Source organism: Protopterus annectens, chromosome 17.part0 (assembly GCF_019279795.1).
Source record: "Protopterus annectens isolate FY-2018-M chromosome 17.part0, PAN1.0, whole genome shotgun sequence".
Classification (NCBI taxonomy): Eukaryota; Metazoa; Chordata; order Ceratodontiformes; family Protopteridae; genus Protopterus; species Protopterus annectens.
In genome coordinates, this window is record NC_056751.1 from 792,148,098 (window position 1) to 792,175,792 (window position 27,695).

The 27,695-nt window shown below is 41.9% G+C and overlaps 1 protein-coding gene across 1 annotated transcript in view; it reads left to right on the plus strand.

The window, feature by feature from the left end:
* Positions 1 to 20,198, plus strand: part of LOC122791641 (palmitoyltransferase ZDHHC3-like) — a gene marked incomplete at its 3' end in the record, with an annotated part of 381,752 nt that extends 361,554 nt beyond the window's left edge. Inside the window, 1 exon segment of the mRNA XM_044059457.1 lies at positions 20,084 to 20,198. Coding sequence (XP_043915392.1) covers positions 20,084 to 20,198 — 115 coding nt within the window.
* Positions 20,199 to 27,695: the final 7,497 nt, after the last annotated feature.

A 27,695-nucleotide genomic window follows, 5' to 3' on the forward strand; every position in this document is an offset into this window, starting at 1 on the left:
AGTGACTGCTGCAGAGTGATGCTTTGTTTTATAGCTGTTACTTTACTTTTGTTGAAGGTCTCAAGACTGTTCATCCCCATTCCATGTATGTAATGTTTGAAGGGTTATCATTGTATGGAGGTGTTGCCCAATGCCGTCAATAGATAATGGACTAGCATGGTATCACCTTGCACTTAACTCCATTGTCTTTTGCTTTTTTGCCACCTCAATTTCTCTGAGCAGAATGTTTTTCATAAGAGTTGTCTAATAGAAGGTTGGGTGACTGATAAAAAGGTTATTTGGGAATGTATTTAGCCATTATTCTTTGAGCAGGTAGTACGTGTTGTTCCTCTACTAGCACAGGCTTGCCCACAGATGCTGTAAAACCAGGGACTAGATTTGCCTGTGAGTATTTATTGTCAATTTGGGCCTTGGGTGATTTCTTCCCACGAGACTTTCTTCCTAAGCAACACTCCAGAGTTGGAGGTGGTCTCTTTTTTTGTCAAAAATATACTAAAGCCAGTCCCTTTAATGAATCCCATAGTTATAACTGCACTGCCAATAAGTCCTTAATACATATATTTTTGGAGGCTTGGATCCTGTGAATGTGTGTATGAGAACACTATTGGCTACTGGACATGGTTGCCTTGATCTGAGTTCTGCATAGTCTTTTCAAGCACCTGTTTGTTTGACCTAGACTTTCCTCATATTGGTTCCAGTGCTGCCTGCATTTCATCTTATAACCATATAGGTTTGTGGCCCTGTACTTCACTTTATAGCCTTTCTCAGAGCAAGAGTACCCCTCCCCCATTGTTGAAGTCACAACATATGGGAGTTATTCACAAAAGAGGATTCTTCCAGTCCCTTCCATATCCTGATGTCCTTCAAGGATGCATCTGCAGTCCTTACATATGGGTTGTCCTGCCTCAGGCAGCCCTTTGGTCGGCCGGATTCCAAAGTCTGGGTCCGGCGTCGGCTGATGTCGCCCTTTTCCCGACGTCACAGCGCTCGGGGTATAAAAGCGTCAGCCGACGCCATGTTCCTCAGTCTTTCTTGCCGCGAGGTGCCCAAAGCAGAAGCAGTTCGCAAGTGCCTGTCGGCCAGCTCCTGTGATCTCAGCTACCGAAGACTTCAAAAAAGCTAAGTACCCCGTTGGGGACTCTTTCTTGCCTCAGCCGATGTCAGATCAAACGCTTAAAGTTAATAATTGTTTATCTTGTGGGAAACAAATACCTCATAAGGATTTCCACTCTTACTGCTTACCCTGCCTAGGCCCAGACCACGACGTCTCGGCCTGTTCAGCCTGTGCTTCCTTCAATAAACGCACTCTTAGGCGTCGGGCAGAGTTTGCAGAGGAATTTTTTGGGGACAATTTTTGTTATATCATGCCGTCGGAGCTTCCGACAGCACATTTACCCAAAAAACGAAAGGATAAGGACCGACACACGCGGTCCGCGGTTCCGGCCGACTCCACGCCTAGGCCTACCGCGAGTGTCTCGGTCTCTTCTGAAGCCGAATCTCTACCGCTTCAGACCGACGACACCGCACAACCGGTAACTTCGGTACCGGAGGCCATCCCTGAGTCGGTCATAGAATTTCTGTCTGAAACCGGTGCTCAGGAAATTTCCGACACCATTTCTGTGGATAAATCTACCCCAGCACGTGGGGCAGCCAGGCCTCCTGTATCCATGTCCATTAAGGCCTTTACACGGGCTAAAGCTGCTAAACAGCCAAAATCTCTCCCTCCCAAGGCTATTCCTCAGGGATCCACTACAAGTTCACAAATCTTAGCCTTGGCTGAGGACCTTATTTCCTTAATCAGGGGCTCTCAGCCACATCCAGACAGGGGCTGTCAGCCTCCTCCAGGCAAAAGGCCCAGGGTAGAGCAGACAGATCCCCAGTCTTCTGATGAGGCCTCAGATGAATCTGTCCTTTCGGACTACCAGGAGGAGGCCCTTCCGGCCTACGAGGATTCTGATGCAGAGGAATCTATTCCCTCGGCCTCCCCACCCGAAGAGTTGTCCTTTGGGGAGACCCTTCACACCATGAGAGAGCATTTCAAATGGCAAGGCCAGGAATTCTCTGACTCCAGAAAGAGGTTAAGGACCTTTTTACATTTACCTCAGCATAGACCTGTTTTGAATGTTATAGAGGATGTGTACTCTGAGTCTAGTACTTCCCCTGACTCCCTTCCTCCGGCCCCTCTCAAACCTGACAGGTACTACAGGGTCCCGGACTCACATCTATACCTTTACAAGGGCCACTCTGCTGACCCAGAAACCATTTCCCAGGACCCTAAAGGGGTTAAAACTACCACTGTCAAGAACCCACTTCCTTCTGAAAGGGAATCCAGGGCTTTAGAGAGATGGGGTAAAAAAGTGTATACTTCTTCCACTCTTTCTATGAGAGCATTAAATTGTCAATTCCATATGATACAGTATCAAGAGTATCTGTTAGATGAATTGCATAAAAAACTATCCTCTCCTGAACCCCTTGACCGCAAGGCCCTTCAGGATCTGGTGCATAACTCTCAACAGGTTAGCAACCATTTCTTACAGTGTGGTTATGATGCATTGGAAGCTTCATGTAGGTCAGCAGTGACAGGTGCAGTTATACGTAGACATGCTTGGCTGAAGGAACAAACACTGCCTGATCATGTTAAAGCAAAGCTTCTGGATGCACCACTGGAAAAACAAACGTTATTTGGTTCCACGGCTCAAGAGGTCTTAAAGAAATTTGAAGAAAAGGCTAAATCAGTTCAAACAGTCAAAGATTTTCTCCAGGTCCAACCACCTAGATTCAGCAGAAATTGGCCTTTTAAGAATTGGTCTTTTCTGGTCACAGACAGATTTCAAAGAGGGAAAAACAGACGTGGCAGAGGTAGAGGGCAAGCTCGAGGCTCCTACAGAGGACGTCAATGGCAGCCTCCTTCCCAGAGAGGTAGTGCAGGACCTACATCTACTGCACAAAGACAAACTCAATGACTTTGCTTTGACTCCGCCAACCAGGGCTCAATTGGAAGCACCTTTGGGCGGAAAGCTATCTTTATTCTCAGAAAATTGGCACAGTATTACAAAGGACAAATGGATACTGCAAATAATAGACAAAGGATACAGATTCCATTTTCATACATTACCAAGAAGACAAGGCACGCCAAACCTGCCACCAAATCAAAGGGCAGAGGCTTTCAAGCAGATTTCCAAACTACTACAAATGAAGGCAATAGAAAAGGTTCCTTTCACAGAGCAAGGCCAAGGATTTTATTCCAGACTATTCCTTGTTCCAAGAAAAGAAAAGCAATGGAGGCCTATTCTAGACTTGTCCGCACTGAATACTTATCTCATCGTGCCAAAATTCAAAATGCTGACCTTACAGCAGCTCCTTCCCATGCTGGGCAAGGTTGTCCTGGCTGGTAACTCTAGACCTCAAGGAGGCATACCTGCATGTCCCTATCAGACAAAGTTGCAGAAGACACCTCAGATTTCTTGCACGTTCAGAGAATTATCAATTCTCAGCATTGCCCTTTGGCTTATCTACTGAGCCCAGAGTATTCACGAAATGCCTGGCATCAGTAATTGCACATTGCAGACTTCAGGGGATTAAAATTTCCCCATACCTGGACGACTGCCTTATACAAGTGGACAGCAAACAAACATTGTTAAAACACTTGAGCTATGCCATCCGCCTACTACAGGCCTTGGGATGCACAGTCAAATATCAGAAATCAAGACTTGTTCCATCCCAAAGAATAATTTTTCTGGGTGCAAAGCTGGATACAAACACCCAAATGGCTTTTCTCACAGAAGAAAAACAACAACTACCGGATTATTTCAAAAATCTGACAACACAAACCCAGCTGACTGCAAGGAAAATCCTGCAGGCCCTGGGTTTCATGGCATCTTGCATTCTGCTGATTTCACAGGCAAGACTGCATATGAGGAAACTGCAATGGTACCTAAGGAGTCTATGGGTCTCAACACAGTCACAGCCTAGAAGCCTTGATCCCCCTGATTCCATGCCTTCAAAAGGAATTTCTGTGGTGGGCACAAGCAAGTCAGTCAAACATGGGCCTACCTTTCAGCAAGCCTCATATCAGCCAAACCATCACAACGGACGCCTCAGACCATGGATGGGGAGCGCACATGAAGGGCAGATGTATTCAGGGGCAGTGGACTCAAAAGGAATTGTGCCTGCACATCAACCAAAAGGAAATGCTGGCAGTGATACATTCAATCGAGGCCTTCAAACATTTCCTGCATCAAGGGCACCTGCTGATAAAGACAGACAATACCACAGTTATGTGGTACATAAACAAGCAAGGAGGTACCCATTCCTACCCTCTTTGCAGGCTGGCAATGAATCTTTGGGAACTTTCCCTAAAACGCAATATACAACTGCATTCCCAGTTTGTACCAGGAAAGGAAAATGTACTGGCGGACAGCCTAAGCAGAAACACCATGGATCCACACGAATGGATGTTGCATCCAGACATTTTTCTTCAGATAACACAATCTTGGGGAAGGCCGGACATAGATCTTTTTGCCTCCCCCCACAACCATCACCTGAAGAAATTCTGCACAAGGACATACCATCCCCAACCATGGAAGGTAGATGCCCTATCCTTCAGCTGGACTGCTCTAACAGTATATGCATTCCCACCTCTTCCATTAATGAACAAGGTCTTACTGAAGATCAGGACAGAACAACCAAAAGTTATTCTGATAGCTCCAGACTGGCCAAAACAACACTGGTACCCACTGTTAAAAAGCTTGGCACGCACGAACCCGTGGCCCCTACCACAATGGCCACTTCTTCTGACACAGCACAACTACAAAACTGTGCACTCCAGCCTGAAAACCTTGCAACTGACAGCCTGGAAAATACCTTGACTCCTCCCCAGGATAAACTATCCAAGAGGGTAAAGGATATCATCATGGAAGCTCGGCGGCCTTCCACAAGAAAGGCATATTCAGCAAAATGGAAATGATTTCGAACCTGGAGCACCGCACAGGGTCAGGATCCGACAGTGATGAGCATCCCACATATCCTTGAATACTTGGCTGAAATGCTCCATAATGGCCTTTCTTACTCATCCATAAAAATCCATGCTTCAGCTATTTCAGCAGAGTACAACACTGATCCACCTGTATTTTCTCATCCTCTGCTAAGGCAGTTTCTAAGAGGGATAAAAAACATCAACCTTCCAAGGACACCACCAGTGCCTACATGGGACCTTAACTTCATGTTGGAAAAATTAATGCTACCACCATTTGAACCAGCAGCATCTGCAGAGCTACAATTCCTGTCTTGGAAGACTGCCTTCCTTCTGGCCATAACCTCAGCAAGAAGAGTATCTGAGTTGCAGGCCCTTATGGCAGTACAACCATTCCTCATTTTCCATAAGGACAGAGTCTCTTTGAGAACCAATCCCTCATTCATGCCAAAGGTGGTATCCAGGGTCTCACTGAACCAAGCTATCCACCTGCCTACTTTCTTTCCAAATCCACAAAATAAAGGAGAGAAACTTCTGCATACCCTCGACATTCACAGACAGTTGCGCTACTACTTGGACAGAACTAAGGCTTACAGAAAAACGGACCAACTGTTTGTAGCTTACGCTGCTGGTGTACAAGGAAGAGCAATTTCCAAACAAACAGTTTCAAAATGGATAGGAAATTGCATTCGATTCTGTTACTCTTTTCATGGAAAAGCTGTGCCAGCTACCATCAGACCTCATTCCACCAGAGCAACAGCCACCTCCACAGCCTTCTTAAGAGGGGTGGCTACAAAGGACATTTTAGAAGCTGCTACATGGAGCTCTGTGCATACATTTTCCAAGCATTACAACCTGCCTTTATATTCCAGATCCAGAGCAGGCTTTGCTACTGCAGTCCTGCAGGGCATGTTAGCTACACCATCCTTTTCTTAGGTCCTAGCTACACCATCCTTTTCTTAGGTCCTACCACCCCCAGCTTGGCTATGGTATTCTACCCATATGTAAGGACTGCAGATGCATCCTTGAAGGACATAGTACAGTTTTGTACCTACCATAAATGTAGATGTCCGATAGGTATGCATCTGCAGTCAGGTTTTCCCTCCCTCCTACCCCTCTGTGGTATTCTTTGGGTACCTACCCCTCCTTTTAGCTAGCTGGGGTCATCTTTTATGGTATATTTGTTTATTGGTTTGCATGATTGGAATTTAATCATTTCTCCAAAAGTTAGCCTTCTTTAGAGGGCATCTGGCATCTGGGGCAAGAAAAACTGAGGAACATGGTGTCGGCTGACGCTTTTATACCCCGAGCGCTGTGACGTCGGGAAAAGGGTGACATCAGCCAACGCCGGACCCAGACTTTGGAATCCGGCCGACTGAAGGGCTGCCTGAGGCAGGACAACCCATATGTAAGGACTGCAGATGCATACCTATCGGACATCTACATTTATGGTAGGTACAAAACTGTACTTTTCTACTAAATCGGAAAAAGATCTGAGCAAGTCCTTTCAACTGCCACCCCTATAGTGCCTTTTTTAGGCAAACTTCAAAGGACAAAACCACCACCGTAACAGGTACAAGCATGCAAAGTCTGAAGGTAATGGTTCTCAATGCTAGAAGTCTAAACCTCAAAATGCACTCTCTCGAGGCACTCCTAAAAATGGAGAACATCGATGTCTGTGCAGTAACTGAGACCTGGTTCAAGGCTCCAGAGAGCACCCCTGCAATACCAGGCTACAACTCTTACCACACTTTTCGGCCACCAAACCAGGACCGAAACACTAAAGGTGGAGGAGTGTCAGTATTCACCAAGGATATTCACACCACCAGGCTAGTTGGCCAACACAATGTGTCTGAAATTCTCCAAGTGCAACTAACACTAGGTAAGACTGCAATCCAAATTGTAGCTTGCTACAGATCCCCCACCATACCCCAAGATTCTCACTACACCGTTTTAAACATACTGGAAAATATTAAGATAGAACCAAACACCCTAATACTGGGTGATTTTAACTACCCTGCCATTAACTGGGAAAACTACTCATGTCCCAACACCTTTGCAGCGGTTCTTGGAATTCATAAATTCCAACGCCCTGGATCAACTAATCCATAGTCCCACCAGGGCTCCAATATCCTAGACCTGGTCATTACCAACATGGCAAATCAATGCTCCATACCTATGGTCACCCCCTCGTTAGTCAGGTCTGACCATAAGCTAATCACCCTTAACATCCACATCCCCCCCCCACCCCCCAGTAAAGAAACCCCCATAAAAAACTTCTCCAAAGCCAACTTCATGCTACTCAAGTCAGAAGTGACAAACTTCATGACACCCATGCAGACGGGAACTGAAAGTTCAACTGCTGAATCCTACACTAAGGCACTGTACGAGCACATCCACTCATGCATGAATTGTGCCATCCCAAATAGAACCAAAATGCTCTCATCCAAAAAAAGGAAGCCAATCTGGTAGTCCCCTGCCATAAACAAACTTTACAACAAAAGGAAGAAACTTTTGCAGAAAAGAGGAAAATCCCAGGATGCAAAAACTCCTTACTAGCCTCAGTAAGAAACTGAGATGCCTCATAAAATCCTCCAAAGCTAGTTATGAAAATAAAATTGCCAAAGATTCCAAAGACAACCACAAAGCATTCTATAACTATGTCAAGAATCTAAATGGCAATGCTCAGATCTGCTCTGAGCTAAAACAGAATGGCAATAAATATACTGATCCAAAGGATATTGCCAATATCCTGGCAGATCGATTCAGTGCCAACTTCACCCCCTCTCACCCCTAAATGGCCCATCTCAATACCGGAAGATTGCCAAATTCCAGTAATAACGGCCACACAGGTACAAAACGCACTCTCTAAAGCCAAGAATACAGCATCCATGGGACCAGATGACATCCCGGGCTGTGTACTACATGAACTACAATATGAACTGGCACCTCACCTAAGTGTCATGTTTAATCATAGCCTCACCTCAGGTTTCGTGCCCACTGAGTGGCGCAGAGCTACAGTTATCCGAATCCACAAGGGGGGATCCACCTTGGATCCCGGAAACTACCATCCCATCAGTCTGACAAGCCTTATCTGCAAGGCCATGGAGCGTATTATCATGGAACTTATAAACAAAGACATTGGCAACCTTCAAACACTGGACCCCACCCAGTTTGGGTTTGTGAAGGGCCGATCTTGTCTCCTGAACCTGATTGACTTGTTTGAATCAGTCTCCAGAGCCATGGACAAGGGTAAAGTTGTCCACACAGCCTATCTAGACCTTGCCAAGGCCTTTGACTCCACCCCCCACTCTGGAATCATAGATAAACTTACTAAGTTGGGTATTAATCCCTATGTCACCCAATGGGTTGCTAAATGGCTTACTGATAGAACCCACACTGTAAAAGTAGCCGACTCCAAATCCAGCTCCAGACAAGTGACAAGTGGAGTACCTCAGGGTTCAGTCCTGGGGCCGCTCTTGTTTGGCATCTACTTCTCTGAAGTACAGGTCAACACTAAGGGACTCTGGCTAACAAAGTTTGCAGATGACTGCAAACTGGGAGCCATTATTGAATCCCCAAATAATGTGGATACTCTACAAAAGGGCCTTACAGAAACAGATGCTTGGTGCCAGAGCCATGGGCTCAAGCTCAATGCCAAGAAATGTATTGTTATCCCCTTTGGAAAAACATGTATCCATGAATTACCATATAGGTGGCAGTACACTAAACACAGAAAGTGTGATAAGAGACTTAGGGACACAGGTGGATAGTGGTCTCACCTTCGATAACCACATCGCCACAACAGTCAGGAAATCCTTCTATGTGGCACACCTCATCACGAAGGGCTTTTCATCCAGAAAAAGGAGGTCATTGTCCCACTGTACTCATCCCTCATTAGACCCATTATAGAATACAACGCCCCATTTGGTATGTACCTCTCAAGACATCTGCAACAACTGGAAAGGCCTCAGAAATATCTCACTAAAAGAATCACAGGCCTAAAGCAGATGCCCCTCGCTGACCGCCTTAAAAACTCCAGCTATACTCTGTCGCATATCGTCTACTCAGAGGTGATCTCTGCTTAACATACAAGGCCATGTCAAACCCAGAGCTGTTGGACATGCTACACTTAAAGAAATCCCAATCCCTCAGAGCTACACGCTCCAGGGATCTAAATCTTGTCATCACAATAAACAAAACATGCTGGAGGGATAGGTTCCTGACCCAGAGACTCCCCAGACTCTGGAATAGATTGCCCATACATGTCAAGCAGAGTGCCTCTTTGGACCTCTTCAAGAGGAACCTTGACGATTGGATGGGAGAAAGGAAATTCACCCCAGGGATCACGTCAGTCGCCCTGCTAGACAGGGGTCCAGGAAAGTAAATAATGTGGGAAGAAATAGCCAGGGAATTGTTATGGCTAGGCTTGTATAGGCCCTAGGGCTGATAGCCTAGTACCAACCTATGAACCTATGAACCTGTGAAGAATGACTAACTTTCCACTTCACCCATTTACCTTGCATTGGTGTCTAGTCCAAGCACTGGCATTCTAAACCTCTTATGGTAAGGGCATGAAAGAATTCATAAATAATAACATGATAGTTTGAGAAGGGTAAAGGTAAAAGGGCATAGACAAGGGAATTTATGATGAAGCAGCTAATATAGTTATATGGGAGATTTCATGGTAGTCAAAAAATGTAAACCCTTTTGAAAGCTTCAAAAAATGCAAATCATTATATGATGCTTGTGGGTGTGATGCCCCAGCACTGGCCCAGTAATCAAGGAGCTTCAATCCTAACCACTGGCAACAGCTAGAAGACGTACACACTGGGAGGATGACAAGCACACACACAGTAAAGTGCAATTTCCCTTTAGAGCACACAGAGAATCACAGTCAAGTCTGGGTCTGGTTTCTCCCTGTTTCTCCAGATGCCCACTAAGACTCCTCACTGGCAGATCTCAGCTGAGTGGCCAAGCTAAGACCTCCAGCACCCTCTCTGTCCAACCAGTGCTTTGTGTCCCTGCCCAAGTAGCACACACACACTTTGAGATTTGATTTGTATACAGACACACACCTGGGGAAGGCTGGCACAGGTTTACTAGCTATGCTCCCTTTTGCCCAGACTGTAACATAGTTCCGGCTGCCACCAGTCAACTCTCTATCAGCTACTTAAGGCCCTTAACAAAGGGTACATGTTACTATTAAGCCAAATGGTAGTTTTGACCAAGCACCAGGCTATTAGGAGTGGCGTGTACAGTGTCACCAAATACATATGCAAGTACTCTAAGAGCTTAAATATGTCTCACAAATATCAGCATCCGCAAAGGTAGGTTTAAATATATTTAATAATAAATAGTAAAAGAGCAAGACAATACTCAGGCGATCAACACAGTAACTTCAGTTCAAAATCACAGGAAATATTTTAAACAACATTACAGGACAGTCTCAAATAAATACAGAAACATCTAAAGTAATCTTTTCTTTTAGATATAGTTAGGAATATAGTAATTACTGTACCCTAGTTACTTACTATTAGCAAGGCAAGTGCAGATGTTGATGATGATGAGTGGATGTTCTTGCTAGGTCCAAGACAAAATGCAAAATGCACAGTCTCTCTCTGAGAGAGTTTCCAAATTAATATCAAACATTACTGCTGGGCCAGCTTGGATGACATCACTCTGTCACCTGACTTCAGCTCCCAGGCTAAACAGAAACTTTAACAGAATTTGACATCCCTGTGTGAGAAATACTTATCAGATCTCTCAGATGTTTGCTCAGAAGTGTATAGCTTCTAGAAGTCATAAATCAATAAAACACTTTAAATTTTAAACCTAGTAATTATTTTTCTTTCAAGACAATAGAAACATTTCTAGCTCTAGACATCGTGTCTGCTTCTGCATTGAAACTGAGAGATAACATCTCTTGTTTATGGCCCAGCTATAAAGTAACTTAACCTCAACTATTCTTAAGTTTTGCAAGTTAATCTTCTATGTTCCAGCAGGGTATGCTGTGGTTACATTTTTGAAGCTCAGTACATAATGTACAGTTCTGTATAAATTGTATCAGTATTCAAATCATATCAATATTCACAAATGACATAGAATTATTAACAAAATTCCAGATAGCTCGGCTGGCAGTGTTTCTGAAAGTCGGGATAAATGGTCTAACTCTTGATATAAGAAGGAGCAGTTGAATTAGGGGACCCTTGCATCAAGGTAGGTAGAACAGTTGCCTTTTGTCATTTGTTGCTTTCTGAAAAAGAGAGTTACAGAATGCAGTGAGTGGCTGAGGGATTGGTGCTATGAGTGGAGTAATACTGATACAATAATGCTGATTAATTTATCTCTGTTTTTACCACTCTGAATTAATCTGGGAACCAACTAAATTCCTGCTTTTGTGTATATATTCTGTATATGTTACTGTAATCAAACCAACTAAATTCCTGACTTTTATGTATATATTCACTATGTGTAACACTTTCTACTTCTGTACCAATTCATGTTTAATTTTTTTTTCTGCATCTATGTTCTTGTGGGAGCTTTTCTCCCTGGCCCTCCACCAAAAGTGGACTCTTTTAGGCCTAGTGGACTTTCCTGGTAAAGAAATGCAATGAATAAAATAAATTATTTTTTTTCTGAAATGTATGACAGGATCAGGGGCTATTTGCTGTGGACTGCCTTCATCTAAGCTTGGTTGTGAATGATGTGTTTTAGAGATAAGTTAGACAAATGTGTTAATGTGTGCATCCTCACAGCAAGAGGTTTTCCAGTTTGATTCTTGGCTGGGGTGCCTTCTTTGCGGAGTCTGCATGTCCTCCCTGTGTTCGTATGGGTTTCTTCCAGGTGCTCCGGTTTCCTCCCACCTTCCCAATGCATGCTGCAGGTAAATTGGAAACTCTAAATTGGCCCTACGTATGAGTGTGTGCCTTATGTGGAAGGTTGGGTTCCGGGCTGGCAACTCAACACCATAAAACTCCACTGCCAATCCAGATGTTCCACTGTGGCAACCCCTAATGGGAGAAGCCAAAAGAAGATGATTAATGTATGCGTCCATTTAAGCTGCAGTTGGGGCTGGGGAGGCTACAAGATGTGAATGGAGGATCACAGGAGGTTGACAGCTGGGAGTAAGAGAATAGGATGCTAGAGATAAACTGGTTTAATGGGAGTGATTTTCACTGCTACAAGTTTACTTTAAAAAAGAAATCAGTTGCATGCTACCTTTGAATGAGATTGTGTAGATATTACATTTGTGACAAATATGTACATTGAATGGGAATGGTGTTGCAGTGGTTATTAGTTTTAGGATGTGCAAAAGGAATATAATCAACAGAGGTGGGGGTGAGATAAAATGAAGGGCATTTTGGAAGATATTGAATGTGAAATGGAAGAGAAGATTGATTTGTTGGAGAGGAAGTATATGTGTTTTGGGTGTCTACTAATAAATAGCTACAGTTCAGAAACCAAGGTCATTATTATCCTTTCCTATACGTTTCTAAATTGGTGAAAGGACAGAAGAGCAGAACCTTAATTATGAAGGATCAGGGTTTTTTTGTCTGTATTAAAAACTTCACATTTTAAATTGTAACATAGGTTTACAAACATTCATGGAAAAGAAGACAAGCCATAATAGTTTCCATTTTTTTTGTCATGCAGTATATGTATGATGTCCTTCTATTCATCTGTTGCAGTATTATTTACATGAGGGAGTTCTCCTCTGTAGGCGAACTGACATTGGCCAGTATGCAAAAGACTTTTTCTATTGTACGGTGCATGGGATATGGCGCACAGATTGCGATCGAACATCAGCTTATAAAAGTGCCGTACACGCGCACCATCCTCAGAACTTCTCCTCCACCATATCAGAACGCCAGATTCTAATGTATGGTCTGACTCAGTCATTTGTGATTCTTCAGATTTCCAATAAGCGCCCCGTTAGGGAATTCTTGACTATTTTGCTACTCTCTCTGATTAGGGTTCATGTCATCCAATAGGGGCACTTGCCAATGTGGAAGACAAATTACTCACAAGGATAGCCATCTCCATTGCTTGTTCTGGCTAGGCCTAAACCACGACCACAAAAACTGCTCTATTTGTCATGCATTTGTGCCAAAGACTTTAAGGAGTAGATTATTCTGTTCAGCTGTCTACCAAGAGAATCCGTGCTTATAGCTGCTGGGCAAGAAGCATTATAGAGGGGTCCTCTGGGTCCAAGGGTGAGCCAATTTTGAAGCAGAAGGCCATGAAGCAAAGGCCTGAACCTTCTGCTGTACCGCTGGATGCTGATGTCTCTTTTGAGCCAGAGGAAAGCCTGGTGACGCATCTGGTTCACAGTTCAGATCCACAGGCTGAGTCTGCCATCCAGGCCACCTTGGATCTGAGCATAAGCACGTCCACAGAAGCTGAGCAGGCATCTGTGTCTGATGTCTGAGGAGAACCATGGCTTGTGATAACAGAAGGCCCTAAGGAGATTCCTCAGATCCTTTTTAGGGAAGAGGTGGAATCCAATCTGATACAATGTAGGCCTGTCAGGGCCTCCTACCCTACATATGATAGACTTGCATGCACAAAAGAAACAGAAAACCAAACACACTTGTCCCCAGCAAAAGAACCTGTTAGCAACTGTTAACAATTCATTGAGGGCCTTTTCAACGCTCTTATGTCCCTTAGACCTCCAGGTTTTACAGCTCCCTCTCTCAGTACTGTCTCTCCACTTAAAAGGGCTAGGGAAGTGGATTCTTCAGAGGAAGGGGTATGTTCAGGGGAGAATCTCTGGCCTACTCTTCACAGATCCTTTTCCCCCATGGATTATGCCTCCCCAGAAGAAGAATCCAGTGGAACAGATTACCTATGGAAGAGCTTTCCTTTGCAGAAACTGTAGCTAAAATGAGAGAGCATTTTAAATTGGATAGCTCCCAAGTATCTGCAGTACAAAAAAGATACTGTGAGTTACTAAAAGTGGAGACACATAGCCCATTAGCTATTCCTCCTGTCTTGCCTGCCTTTCTCGATACTTTTGTCTCAGCTTCACAGGCACCAGATTCCCAGTCACTCGTCCCCAAGAAGCCAGACTGCAAGTTCCTTTTCAGGTACCCTTCTTTTATTTCTGTGTCTTCTGACAAGCCATCAAGATTACTGCCCTCCACTATGCTCCTCCCATCAGATAAGAATATCAGGATCATGGATAAATTAGGCAGAAAAGTGTACAGTTCTGCCACTCTAGCATTTAGGGCCATAAACTACCAAGCACACATGACCAAATTTGCTTTAGAGCTTATGTCCCAATTTCCACAGGTAATTGCAGACTTGCCTGACTCAGAAAATAAAACCTGGGCTATTTCATTGCTTGGTGCAGTTTCTCAAGTAGCACGCCACTCCATAAAATGTAGCTGTGATGCTGCAGAAGCTTCTGCCAGAACAGCTGCCTCTGGATCAGTATTATGAAGATTCTTTTGGCTAAGACTACAGCCCTTACCTGAGGACTTAAAGACAAACTTATGGATGTTCCTTTGGACAACTGTGCTTTGCTTGGCCCTGCAGTTGCTAACTTGTTCAAATCATTGCAGGAAAAGGGTAAGGAATTGCAAGAATTGAAACACATTTTTCTCTCTCCAGTACCCAAGTTCCAAAGAAATTACCCTGCAAACCCTGTTTGTGCATAGGCATTCATGTCACCCACAACCCAGAACAAAGAGTGACAGGAGACTACAACAGCCTAGGCCCCCTCCAGCAACTCTGCCACTAAAGCAGCCCTTTCCAGACAGTCACCTCTTTGACTATATTTCCTCCCACCCACCCACATTCCACTTTTGTAGCGCCTTCCCCTGTCCCTCCCAGCCTGAGAAAGCATAACCCATGACTCCTGGGTTCTCTTCATTGTTCAGAAAGGGTACTTCATGGTATGGGATCACCTACCATCCTTCAACAGCTACCTTTCTTCCGAGAGGTTCTGTTAGAATTAATGAACCAAGGGACCACCCTGAGTGTTCCCAAAAACAAAATGGGAAGAGTATTTTATTCTAGGTTGTTCCTGGTGCCCAGGAAAGAAGGTCCCTGGAGACCCATCCTCGACCTGTCCCATCTCAATACCTTTCTAAGGGTTCCCACTTTCTGCATGCAGACTTTGTTCTCACATATTCTGCTTCAAGCCTTCATGATTTACCGTGGATATCAAAGATTCATATCTGCACATTCCCGTCCATCCCAGCTACAGGAAGTTTATGCTTTTCTATGTCGTCATGGCATTTCCGGTTCCATGCCTTTTGGACTTTCTGCCACACCAAGGGTCTTCACCAAATGCCTAGCTCCTGTGATTGCTCACTGCAAACTTTAGGGAATACACATTTTTCCTGATCTGGATGACCTTCTCCTTCTAGATACCTCCAGAGGAGTTGGAATGAGAAATCGCTCTTACCATCGATCTTCTATAGAGTCTGGGGTTCACCATAAACTTAAAGAAATCAGTTCTGCCTACCTCTGTCTCTCCCCTTAGCTAGCAGATTTGAGGCTAAACAGTTTCTTAAAGGTGTCCTACACAATAGACCTCCCAGGAAACCTATTCCACCTTCCTGAGACCTTAACTTTGTTTTGGAAAAGCTGACTCCCTCACCCTTCAAGCCAGCTTCTTCAGCTTCTCTATAGTACAGTTCCTGGAAAACTGTGTTACTCCTTGACTTAACTTCAGCCAGACGAGTGTCTGAACTACAGGCTCTCATGGTATCTCCATCCTTTCTAGTCTTGCACAACTACAAGGTTTCCCTGCAGACAAACCCCTCATTTATGCCTAAATTAGTCAGTGACCTGTCTTTAAATCAGTCCATCACCTTGCCTACACCCCCAAACCGTAGTGAGAAGGTGCTTCATACTTTAGATGCCCACAGAGAGCTTAGATTTTTTTTTAGACAAAACCAAAGTTGTTTGAAAGTCAGATCAGCTTTTTGTTTCTTACCACCTCAGGGTCCTGGTGCGGGCTGTGTCCAAGCAGACTGTTTCCTCCTGCATTTCCAAGTCCATTACCTTTTGCTATGCTCACTATGATGAGACTTTCCCTTCCTCTGTTGGAGCTCACTTCACCAGGGCTGTTGCCTCATCTGGGGCCTTTTTCAAGGGATTGGATACTAATTCAATTCTTGAAGCAGCAACATGAACCTCAGTCCATACCTTCACCAAGCACTACAAATTAGATGGAATCTCTATTATCTAGAACAGGGATTGCCAAGAACCATATTGCATGGGTCCCTGGAAAGCTCTTCTGCTACAATTTCCTCCTTTACTTCATGAGCTTTGGTATTCTCCCTCATGTAATAGTACTGCAACAGATGAACAGAAGGACATAGAGTAGTTGTATAAAATCTTTCCATAATGATGGATGTCTTTCTCTTCACTGTTGCATAAAATCATTCCATAATAATGGATGTCTTTCTCTTCACTGTTGCAGTATTCCTATCCCTTCCTCCTTCCCCCTAGCCTTGCTTCTTCTTGGATGATTCTTACCCTACCTCCTTAGGCTGTCATTCTTCCTGGGGCAGTCACTTCTGAGGATGGTGCATGCAAACATCACTTTTATGGCCGATGTTTGATCGCAGACTATGTGCCACGTACCTACAGTAGTAAAATGTCTTTTGTATACTGGCCAACATCAGGTCATCTACAGTGGGAAACTCCCTCATGTAATTAATACTGCAACAGTGAAGGGAAGGACATCTATCGTTATGGTAAGATTTTACACAACTATTCTTTTAACATTTTTTATTCACTCCATCATTACATATGTTGCGCTGTTCTTGCCTTAACTTAAACCTCCTCTTCCTGCACATTATTCTGCATGGTGGCTGTGTCTGTGACATTTTGCCTTTCATATTACTTCTTTGTTGGCTACTGATTTTTATTCCATCCTCACTAGCTGAAGATTAACACTGCATTGATAAATCTGGTTCTTTTTTTCTACTGTTTGGGTACAGCTTAACTGCTGGCAACTGCCCTACTGTTTTGACTCTTCATTAGTGGCTTGGCTAGCTGAAGGTGGCTCAATGACAGAATACATATTTAAATTTGATAATACACCAGCAGGCAGGCTTCTTTGGAATAGTATTGAATTGAGGGACGTATTTCTGTTTTATTGTAAAATCATCCTTAGAGTTCCGATTAGATTCAGCTGCCCAACCCTTCTGTCTTTCTGCTGTAGTTACTGTTCTAAACATAACACTTAATCATTGCATTTGCAGGAGGGCTGTACTACCTTCACCACCTGCTTTTCCCCACAGCTCCCCTTACTAAATATGCCAACAGTTAACCTGCAGTTCCTGTGAAGGAAATACCAGCATTCCTCTACTGCAATCTGGTGCAGCTTTTGTTTGTTTTTTTTTCCTTTCGGCTTTTCCCGATTAGGGGTCGCCACAGCGAAACTCCAGTCCGCTAATGATTGGCAGTTGATTTTTATGTTGCCGAGGTGCCAGCCCGACGCCCAACCTGTCAACGAAGGCACGCCCATTCGCGCATGTCTTTCGAACACCACGTGACTGTGGGGAGGACATGCAGACTCCACACAGAAGGCGCTCCAGCCAAGAATCGAACAGGAGAATCTCTTACTGTGAGGCGACAATGCTACCGCTGCACCACCGTGGCCTGATGCAGCTTTTGAGAGACTGTATTTACTAATCACTTCTCACATCAGTGAGTGTAACCTGGAAACTTTCCTGTATTGTGTGACAATTTGTTGATTGTTGGGAGAGAGAGATCAGGCGGTCTGTTAGTTGTCAGGTTTTCGGCACAATGTCGAAGCAGACCCTCATCATTGATCCTCTAGAAATTCTAAAACTATTAGCAGCGTCAACAAAAGTACAAAAAAAAAATCCTTAAATTATCAGCCATATGTAAATGACTGTATCCTCCCACTTCACGTTTGTACAGTTTTACTTCCATTCAGCGTATATCAAATTTCAATCTGTCTCCGATAGAATTTGGATATAGACACTGTGCAACTGAAGGTCTTTATTAAAACCATGTGCTGGGTCCATAGTAAACAGAATCTAGGATCTTGACAGTTATTCAGTACATTTTATGTGAGATCCACCTTAGTATGGTTAACCTTTTCATACAGATATGCCTGAAATTGTAAAGTAAACCATAGTACTTTTCTGTAGGTTAGGAGAGGGGAAGAAGAAAAAAGGGCTAATTGAAGCCGTTGAAGCCTAATCTTTTGGGCTGGCCCTGGAATAACACTTAATATAGATTTTTGTAGGGGACCCTGTAACCTCAAGCCAGCAGAGGCTTTTCTACCTTGTACTGAGCACAGTTATGCGTGGGTTGTTAATTTCAGTTTTTAACCATCTTGCCGACAGTGCCTCATCTGCCCTTTAATTAATTCACCCTTTTCCACCAGATGAAGCTTAGTAGTAGGGAATCAAAGTTGAGGACTGAGTAGCTGTCCTAAAACAAAAACAATAAAACCACCCAGGTAAGTGCATCCTTTTGCACACCTGCCTCCCAGCTGGTTCATTATGCAGTGTTTGGCAAGTGAAGTACTCCTGCTGATTCATATGTATTTGAATATTGCATCCATTTGTCTGCAAGGTGTTGCTCATTCTGCAGAATTTCTGCTGCCTCCTTCCCTCATGGTGGGTGAGTTAACGTTAGTCACTCATTGCTGTCCTTTCCCAGCTGGCTTCTTCAATACTTTGGCCCATTATTTCTGAGTTATTGGGATATTAACATTATCATTGCTGCAGTACTGCCTTTCATTAATTAGCTCGCACACCTATATTAACAATGAGTCTTAATGCTGGTTATTGGTGGTCCGTTACTAAAGCCGTTTCATGTCAAACACCCTGCTTTACTGTATGGGTTGCATGTAAGCTGGCTGGGAATAGTTCAGATTGCTGCTCCTGCCTTGTTTTTCGGTGTTTCAAAGACTAAACATTTAGAGAGAGAGACTCGTTCTGCAAACCATTGTTTAAAAAAATAAATGTAGTATAACACACTGAACACTGTCCAGATCCAGCAAAATCCATTGCATAGACTGCAGTCCAGGCAAACTTGGATTAATTGGAAACCTTGGTGCTGGAGGAGATGGCTAAGGGTGGGGTGGGAGTGAGCAGTCAATGCCATCTTGTTTGTAAGGAAGAGAGGTAGTCTAGTTCACATGCAGTACTGGCATATTCTGCACAGGCAGTGGGGAAGAACACAAGACAAGAAGCTACCAAGCAGCAATTTGTGTGCTGTACCCAGACATATAAGCATGTACTGAAGCACTTGTGACCCAGTGGGGTAGCACTGTGGGAGATCTGTTCACCTAAGCTGTCATGGATTTAGTATGGAGATGGAGTAAGCAAAAACCATGATGACCCTCTCCTGTTCACCTGGGTTAGTGGGGAAGCTGATGGTTGGCAGACAACAGGGAGAAAGAATAAGAAAAAAAATTCCTCGTATACAAAAGGCATATTATTCTGATTCCTTTCCCTCAACATCTTTATCATCTAGCCCTCTTAGTGCCCTGTTGACCATTTACCTTATTCTTCCTGCCTTACCTTACGGTAGAGGAACTTAGGCTTTTGATTTCTTCACTTAGTGGATGTCTAGATTTAAGCTCTAGGTGGTGGCTGTCTGCAACTGGCCAACATTTTTAATGTATGCTTTTATTCCTTTGATGTACATCAGCTATAACTTGCTTGTACATACTAACCCACTTGGTACATCTGAACCCTTAAATGTTGTCTTTATGCATGGTAATATGGCATTTTAACAACCTGAACTAGCTTTCTGGAGTCTGCCATAAAAATGTTTTTACAAAAAGAAACTCCTACCTCTTCACTTAAAGTAAGGGGTGGACATCAGGCACTTAATCCTCTGCCAGCCAACTCTTGAACCACGGTTTGCTGTATCATACTCGGGGTTATAGTCTCTCTTCAGTGGACACAGCCCACTTCAGCCCTTGTTAGATCACAGTACACTGGTCATTTGTTGTCTGTGCGTCTGCCATTTTAATAGCTGTAGAGTGCTAATAGATAATATATGCATTCAGTGTAAAAGGCTACCGCAAGCGGATGTTGTATTCCTAATATTGCTGGCATTCTTTTTGTCTGGAATTTGTAAAATTCTTGTTTTGTGTTCTAGGATTTGCAAGCCTTTATGCCATAGGTCTAGTGGTGGTTACTTGGCTTTGGCAAGTGACTGAGAAAAATGAAAGCATGACTGAAGAAGTGAACTTACATCTTACCAATGCCCAACTGTATGTTAATCATGAAGAATAACTGCAAATGTTTTTTTATTTTTGTCTGTGCATGCTTTTCATTTTTGGGACTTTGTGGCACTAAATATTGCACTGTGGAGCTATGGGATGGGTGTACTGGTGTGTTTGGTAGAGGGAAATGGTCATCATCTGCTAACCTTCAATACAGCAAGTGTAGGAGCACTCTGCTGTCCAGTTATGTGTGCTTAACTACTGGACTGTCATTTCTTCATTAAAGACTTTGCATTGCAGTGTTGTCATTACAGGTTTTGGACACTGGACTAAGTTTCACGCCTCACCATAGTATTTGATGAGTTGAATTATGTTGAGGTACTTCAGCAGGCAGCTTGGCGCACAGTTAAGACATGTACAATCATGACATAAATAAGTTCACAAATATCAATAAGCAATCATGAGTAAAGATTTGTTTTCTTTTCAAAATATTGTGTGTGTTTGAAGAGTGATGGGGAGCTGTGTTGTCCCAAAGATTTTGACTAATGAACATGTCTGCAAGTAGCTCAGTGTACTTTGTAAATGGGGAGCAGTATAAGTGTAGTGAAGGTTGTATTTACAATCTGCAGACGTTTTGACCAGTACCACAGTCCCCCCCCCCACCCCCACCCTTTTTTGCACAGACATCCACAAAATGCCAGGAACACTTTTTGCTGTTTGCCAACATTTTGGGCGTATTCCCTTTTACAGGCCACAAGCAATGCAGGTACATTTTTTGGAGGTACTTTTTTGCTTACTTGTATCTATAATGTACAGATAGCCCAGTATTTTTGTATATGGTGCTAAACAGTTGAGGCTTTATTTGGTGTGTGTGTGTGTGTGTGTGTCTAAAATGTAGTGTTTTGTCTGCGTGTTGGCCGTAAATTGTTTAATACTTCATTGTTAGTCACACACCATCCTCAGATATTTAGTATAACGTTTTTATTGAACCTGCACCCTTTCATAAACAAGTCTCTACTGTATATTGCTCTGTAGTGTTTACAGTTTTTTTTTTTTTTTTTTTTTTTTTTTTTTTTTTAAGTGCAAGCTGTAATGAGTAAGGGATTCAGCAGGTTTCCTTATATATGATAAAGGACCAATTGATCAGGGCTTAACTGCTCAAACTCAAGTGGCCAAAATCATCTTTTACCAAAGATTAAAGCCTAGAGATGTGGGCTCAGCACGATTGCTGTTTGTGCAAGATTGATATTTGCTTTGATGGGGAATTTCTCCTCCTTACACTGCAGAAGTGCTTGTTTGGAATTTTGTGGGTGTTGCAGATTGAACAGCATTTTTGTTAACCATATACTGGTCTCTCCCTTCTCTGTGTCTCACCAACCACCAGCTGACTATTGAGTGTCCTCAGTGGTCCAGTCTACTTATCTGGCCTGTTCTCCCTGGAATAGATGTCCATAACCTACAGCTGTAAAATTAAATAAATAAGAGATAATACAGTTCTGTTTTTATCTTGCAGAGCTTGGGGGGTTGATTCGTAATCACGGCTGCAGTAGCGTTAGATGTGTGGGTTATATCCTGACAAGGATAACAGACATAGTCTTCCAAAGCCATGTACTACTTCCATATGCAGCCAGGCTCCTGGTTGCATGAGCTCATATGTGGTGACTGTATTGGCTTACCTGTGCCTCCCCAAAGGGCACCCAGATTCCCCCTCAAGCATATAAATACAGATGCATGTGCAGGCAGCAGTGCCATTTTGAGAGAACAGCCAGAGTGTTAACATGTATGAGTGTGATAGTCAGTCTGCTTATAAATTTATCCTCCCATGGACCACCCCGAGAGTCCTGTAACACCTTTTCTATCACTAAAAGCCTGAATTCGTGGTCAGGATATCTTTCTACGTGCTTGAATAAGGCACTATTGGGATTACGTATTTTAAGATCACTTATAAGTTCATAAATTCTTTCTTTAAATTTCCTTTTGGTTTTCCCAGTATAGAAACCCTTGCATTTTGTGCACAAAGCACCATAAACCACACCCTTCGTACTACAAGAAAATTTCCCTTTTGGTCTAATAGTGTGGTTAATTTTAATTTTATCAGTGCTGAAAATAAAATTGCATTCTGCACAAAACACACATTTCTTGGTTTCTAAAACACCTTGTGGGGGAGCCATTGGGATCTCTTTCCAAAAGATTTTTAATTGTCGCCCCCCCCCCCCCCACCATTTCTAAAAATTACCCAGGGTTCTAGTCCCACCTTATCCAACAACCCTTCTTGGCCATGAAAAATCGCCACTTCTTTTTTAAAATATTATGAATGTCTTGGTGGTCTACAGAAAATCTGGTAATAAAGGAACAAATGTAGTCCCCACCAGTACTAATATGTGTAGTAGAATCAGCATCAGAATGGAAATTCAGTTCATCATCACCTATACAAAGAAGACGTTTTAAGATTCCACCCTCTCGCTTGTTCCAAAGTTCCTTATAAACTTTGTCCACTACATCGATGGGATACCCCCTGGACATAAACATATCCTTCATCAAGTTACCCTGTTTGTGAAAATCTTCCAGTTCTACTGACCATTCGTGAAATTCGCACGTATTGGCCCTTTACTACATCCTTCTTAACGTGTTCAGGGTGACTACTCTGATAGTGAAGAAGGTTGTTACAATAAGTGGGTTTTCTATAAAGGTCACTTAAAAGTTGTGATTTCTCAGAATCCTTTCTAAGTTGGACATCTAAATAGCTGATGATATGTAACCTATGCACATAGGTGAACTTTAAAAATTCTGTAGTACCATTGATGTATGCAAGAAAGTCATGTACATCATTTTCATCCCCGTTCCAAACAAAAAACAAATCATCAGTATAATGTATTATTAAAAAAAAACTTCCTTTCCCACATAAGCATGACAATATTTGCAAAAATGGGGGCACAAGAAGCCCCCATAGCAACCCTGTTTTTTTGTACAAAAAAATTGTCCTTCAAAAAAACCACAAAATTGTATTTTAAAACAATTTTCATAAGGGTTATCAAAACTGAAACGGTTGTTACTGAAGAGGTGACTTATCATATAGGAATTCCTCAAACCATTCAATTCCCTCAGAGTGAGATAACATTAAAAAGATTAGTTACATCTATAGTAAGAAAAGATATGTTCTCATCATATGGCAAAACTTTGTTTACTCAAATGCCAAGAATCTATACAAACATGCTCCTCACCCTTCAAAACGTTTTTAAGCATAATGTCAATATGTTTACTCAAAAAGTGGGTTTTAGACCCAGCTGCACCAACTATTGGTCTCATGGGTGGGCCGTTTCTGTCCTTATGTTTTTTTGGAATGCGGAAAATACTTGGCACCCTAGGATATTTAACAGTTAGAAAATCTGCGAAATTTGCATCAATTTGACCGTGGTCTTTCATATCCTTCGACTGCAAATCATTCTGTAATAGGAAATGTTCACTATATTGCCCAGTCCAAAAGTAAAACATTCATTCTGTTGTTATAGTCTGGCTTAGTCATTATCACAACCCCACCCCCTTTATCAGGCTTCATAACTCGTAAAGATTTGTCTAAAGATAATTTTTTTAAAAGAATGCTTTCACTGTTTGACAAATTAAAAGTGACATGTTATGTAAGTTGCATTGTAGTAAAGCCCTAAACTCAAATTCACACATATTTTCAAATAAAATAAATGAATTAACCGGGGGTGGGGGTTTAAAAATGCTTCTTTTTCGTAATGCATTGCTGCTTTCAGCATTAGAAACGGATTAGAACAATAGTTTAAGGTTTAGTTTTCTAACAAAAGTTTTTAGGTCAAGAATGAGTTCAGTCAAACTCGAACGTCTAGTAAGGACAAAGTTAAAGCCCCTACATAACAAATTTGCAGTTTCAAAGTCAAATACCTGTGAAGAAAAATTGTAGATTGTAAAAATCACCTTCAGTATTCATGAAAATGGTAGGAAATAAACCAGAGTAATTTAACGCATTGAACCCAGTCATACTACAAAACGTCATATTTCTATATTATTCACAAAGGTAGTTTCCCAGATTTAAAGGACTCGGGCCAGATTTAAAGGACCCAAACCAGTCTAATTCCACCTGGCTTGTTGCCTTCTCGTATTCTGGTAAGGGGGGGTTCCGTTGGTGCTTCTGGTCTCTGTAATTCTGTTGAGGCCTGTAGTTCATGTGCCTTGTTTGATTCCGTATCATAGGTTCATAGATTAGTACTAAGCTAATTGCCCTTGCGAGCCTTTTTAAGCCTAGCCAATTATCCCTTGTGAGACTCAAACCCTGCACCTTGTGTTTGTAAGGCAAACATCTTAACCATTAGGCCACCCTTCCAACCCTGTCCGATCTTCTTAGAGGTTCCCGCCCTAGAGGGACCTGATTGGATGGTTGTGATTCAGCTCCACCTCTCGGGTTTATGGTACTGTTGTTAGAATCTGTATTATGTTCATTAAAAGTGGAATTAGAAGGTGGTTTGAGATAGGCTACCCCTGTTTGAGCCTTAATGTTCCTGTCAAACTTTTTTTCTTTGCAGATTTTAACATCCCTCCAGTAAGTTTATCCACTTTATGAAGCATGTTCTTGTAAGCTAAAGTGGAATGTTCAAAAAGCAGGTCATTGTGCAATGCTTTGTCAAGTTCAGTTAATTCGGAATGCAGAATGTCAGTAGTATTCTGGTTGTATTTAATAAGAACGTCTAACAGTTCTAAACCTTGTTCTTATGGTTAAAGACATTTTTTATATGTTTTTAGTTACCTTTTAAATGTGGTGCTGCTGTGTGAAAGAAGTTATAATCTTTATAAATTGCCTCAGTTATACAATCCTTAGTTGGATGATAAACCAGGTTAAAAGATGATTTCTTTAAACTGTGAGGGTGCTACAGTAGTAGTGCTTTAGATTTAGTTTCTCCTGTACATAAAAAAGCTAAAGGGAGAGTGGTCCCTTTAGATGAGGTGAATTTCTGAGATTAAGACTGAGACTCTGGAGCATTGTGAGTTTCTTGTTACATTAGTTAAACTGGTTTTGGAACACAATTTTTTTTTATTTTCAGAAAGAATGTTACTTTCATATCAGGGGTACAGCCATGGATGCCACTATATATGTTGACCTTTTTATGGGTTACTTGGAGTATGGCCTAATATATGGTGATAGTAATATATTTAAGCAAGAATTGGTGATGAGCTGGCATTATCTTGATGACTGTTGGGGCATATGGTCAGGAACCTTAAGTGAATGGCAAACATTTGTGGGCTACTTAAACTCTGAGTTTGGGATTTAGTGTGTGGATCCAATTGAACCATGTGCTACTGATTTCCTTGATGTACAGGTTACTAAAGCTTTAGATGGTACCATGATTACTGGATTATACATGAAACTTTTTACTGGGAATGCCTTTACAGACCGGTAGTTTCCATCCTAAACATATGGTGACAAATATACCCAAGGCCCAGTTTCAAAGGTTAAGATGCATTTGCAGTGATGATAGCAACTCTAAGATTGAGGCTGGATAATAGGTTCATAAAAAGAGGTTATGATAAGCGTCAAATACCTAGGGTGAAAACATTAGCACTAGACTATAAAAGAGAACCTGTATTGTTTAAAACTGGAGAATCAGAAACAAAGTTATGGCCCCAACAGCCTCAAACTAGATTAGTTACTACATATCGTACAAATGGCTTTAAATTAAGGAAATCATAGATAGACATTGACATATTTTAAAATCTAATGATTTTTTGACCAATTCCTGAGAGACCATTGCTCATACAGTTACAGATGAGGTAAGAATGTGGGAGAATTTCTGTCATGGTATAAGAAGATGAACAGGGATGAAGAAATGAGTAAAAGTAATGTTTTGAAAGGCTTCAACTGTTGTGGTAATTGTGTTTACTGCAAGGTTGTATCTAGATCTAAATCTTTTACCTCGATAAATACCTCGAAGGTGTATGAGATTACATACTTGATCACGTCACACTGAATGGGTCATGTATATGGCTATTTGCCAGTGTGGGGCTTTTTACATTGGCCAGACCTCAAGAGCCTTTAAAAATCGAATAACTGTATATCTTAGTAACACAAATTGCAAAAGATCTAGGAGTACCCATTTTAAGCACAAGGTGTAACATGCCTCTACACATTTTTTTATTTGTTGGTATAGATGACTGGGCCAGTAATTTATCAAATGGGGTGAAACATAGGATTTTGGGTAGGAAAGAAAAGTTTTGGATTGTTAACCTGGGGGCCACATATAGGCAGGGTTTAAATGAACACATAAGCTTATCTTTCATATGGGGTATTTTTTTTTAGTATGTATGTTTATTTATATGTCTGTGTGTGTATATATATATATATATATATATATATATATATATATATATATACATATACATCCACACATCTCTCTCTCTAGATATATATATATATATATATATATATTTGCGTGTGTACTTGTATGCATATTTATACGTAAATATGTCCATAATATTTATGTATATTGGTGCATTGGTATATAATAGGGTGAAAATGGTTTTATGAATACTATGGTTCATGGATCATGAATTATAGGTTCATGGGTTAGTACTGGGCTAACTGCCCTTGTGAGCCATTTTAAGCTTAGCCAATTACCCCTTGTGAGATTCAAACCCTGCACCTTGTGTTTGTAAGGCAAACACCTTAACCATTAGGCCACCCTATCCAACATGCTTTATTTACATGCCTCAGTGTAAGATATTTATATTAATGGATTTATATGGTTTATTTGAATGTAGATTAGAATGAAGCAGATGTGGCTTTAATATTTTGAATATTTAAGAGAAACTTCAGAATATGGGTGTACTGTTACACTGATGACGCAAGGGGGCGAAACCGGTTTGTAGTAGAGTTACTGGTTACCATCATTGTGTTGATCTGTCTCCACATTAAATAATTATCCTGACTTGTAATTCTTTTTTTCGAATTGGAGTTGGGTTTGTGTGTTTGCTGGACCCTTTGTGCTGTGTGCATTTGGTTTAGTCCGTGCACTGTGCTGGTTGCCTGCAAAAGTTCGTAGTCCTACATATATATATATATATATATATATATATATATATATATATATATCTATGTGTGTGTGTGTGTCTGTGTGTGTGTGAGTGAGATAAATGTTCTTGTGTCTTTTGGCTTTTCCCGGTTAGGGGTCGCCACAGCGGAACTCCGGTCCGCTAATGATTGGCAGTTGATTTTTACATGCCGAGTTGCCAGCCCTGAAGCACAACCTTCAACGAAAGTCTGTCCATTCACGCATGTCTCCACGCAGAAGTCGCTCTAGCTACTGCAGTACCACCACCGTGGATATATATATATATATATATATATATATATATATATCTATATATATATATATATATATATATATATATATATATATATATGTATGTATGTGTGTGTATATATGTATATATATGTATATATATATATATATATATATATATATATATATATATATGTGTGTGTGTGTGTGTGTGTGTGTGTGAATATATGTGTGTATATATGTATTTGTT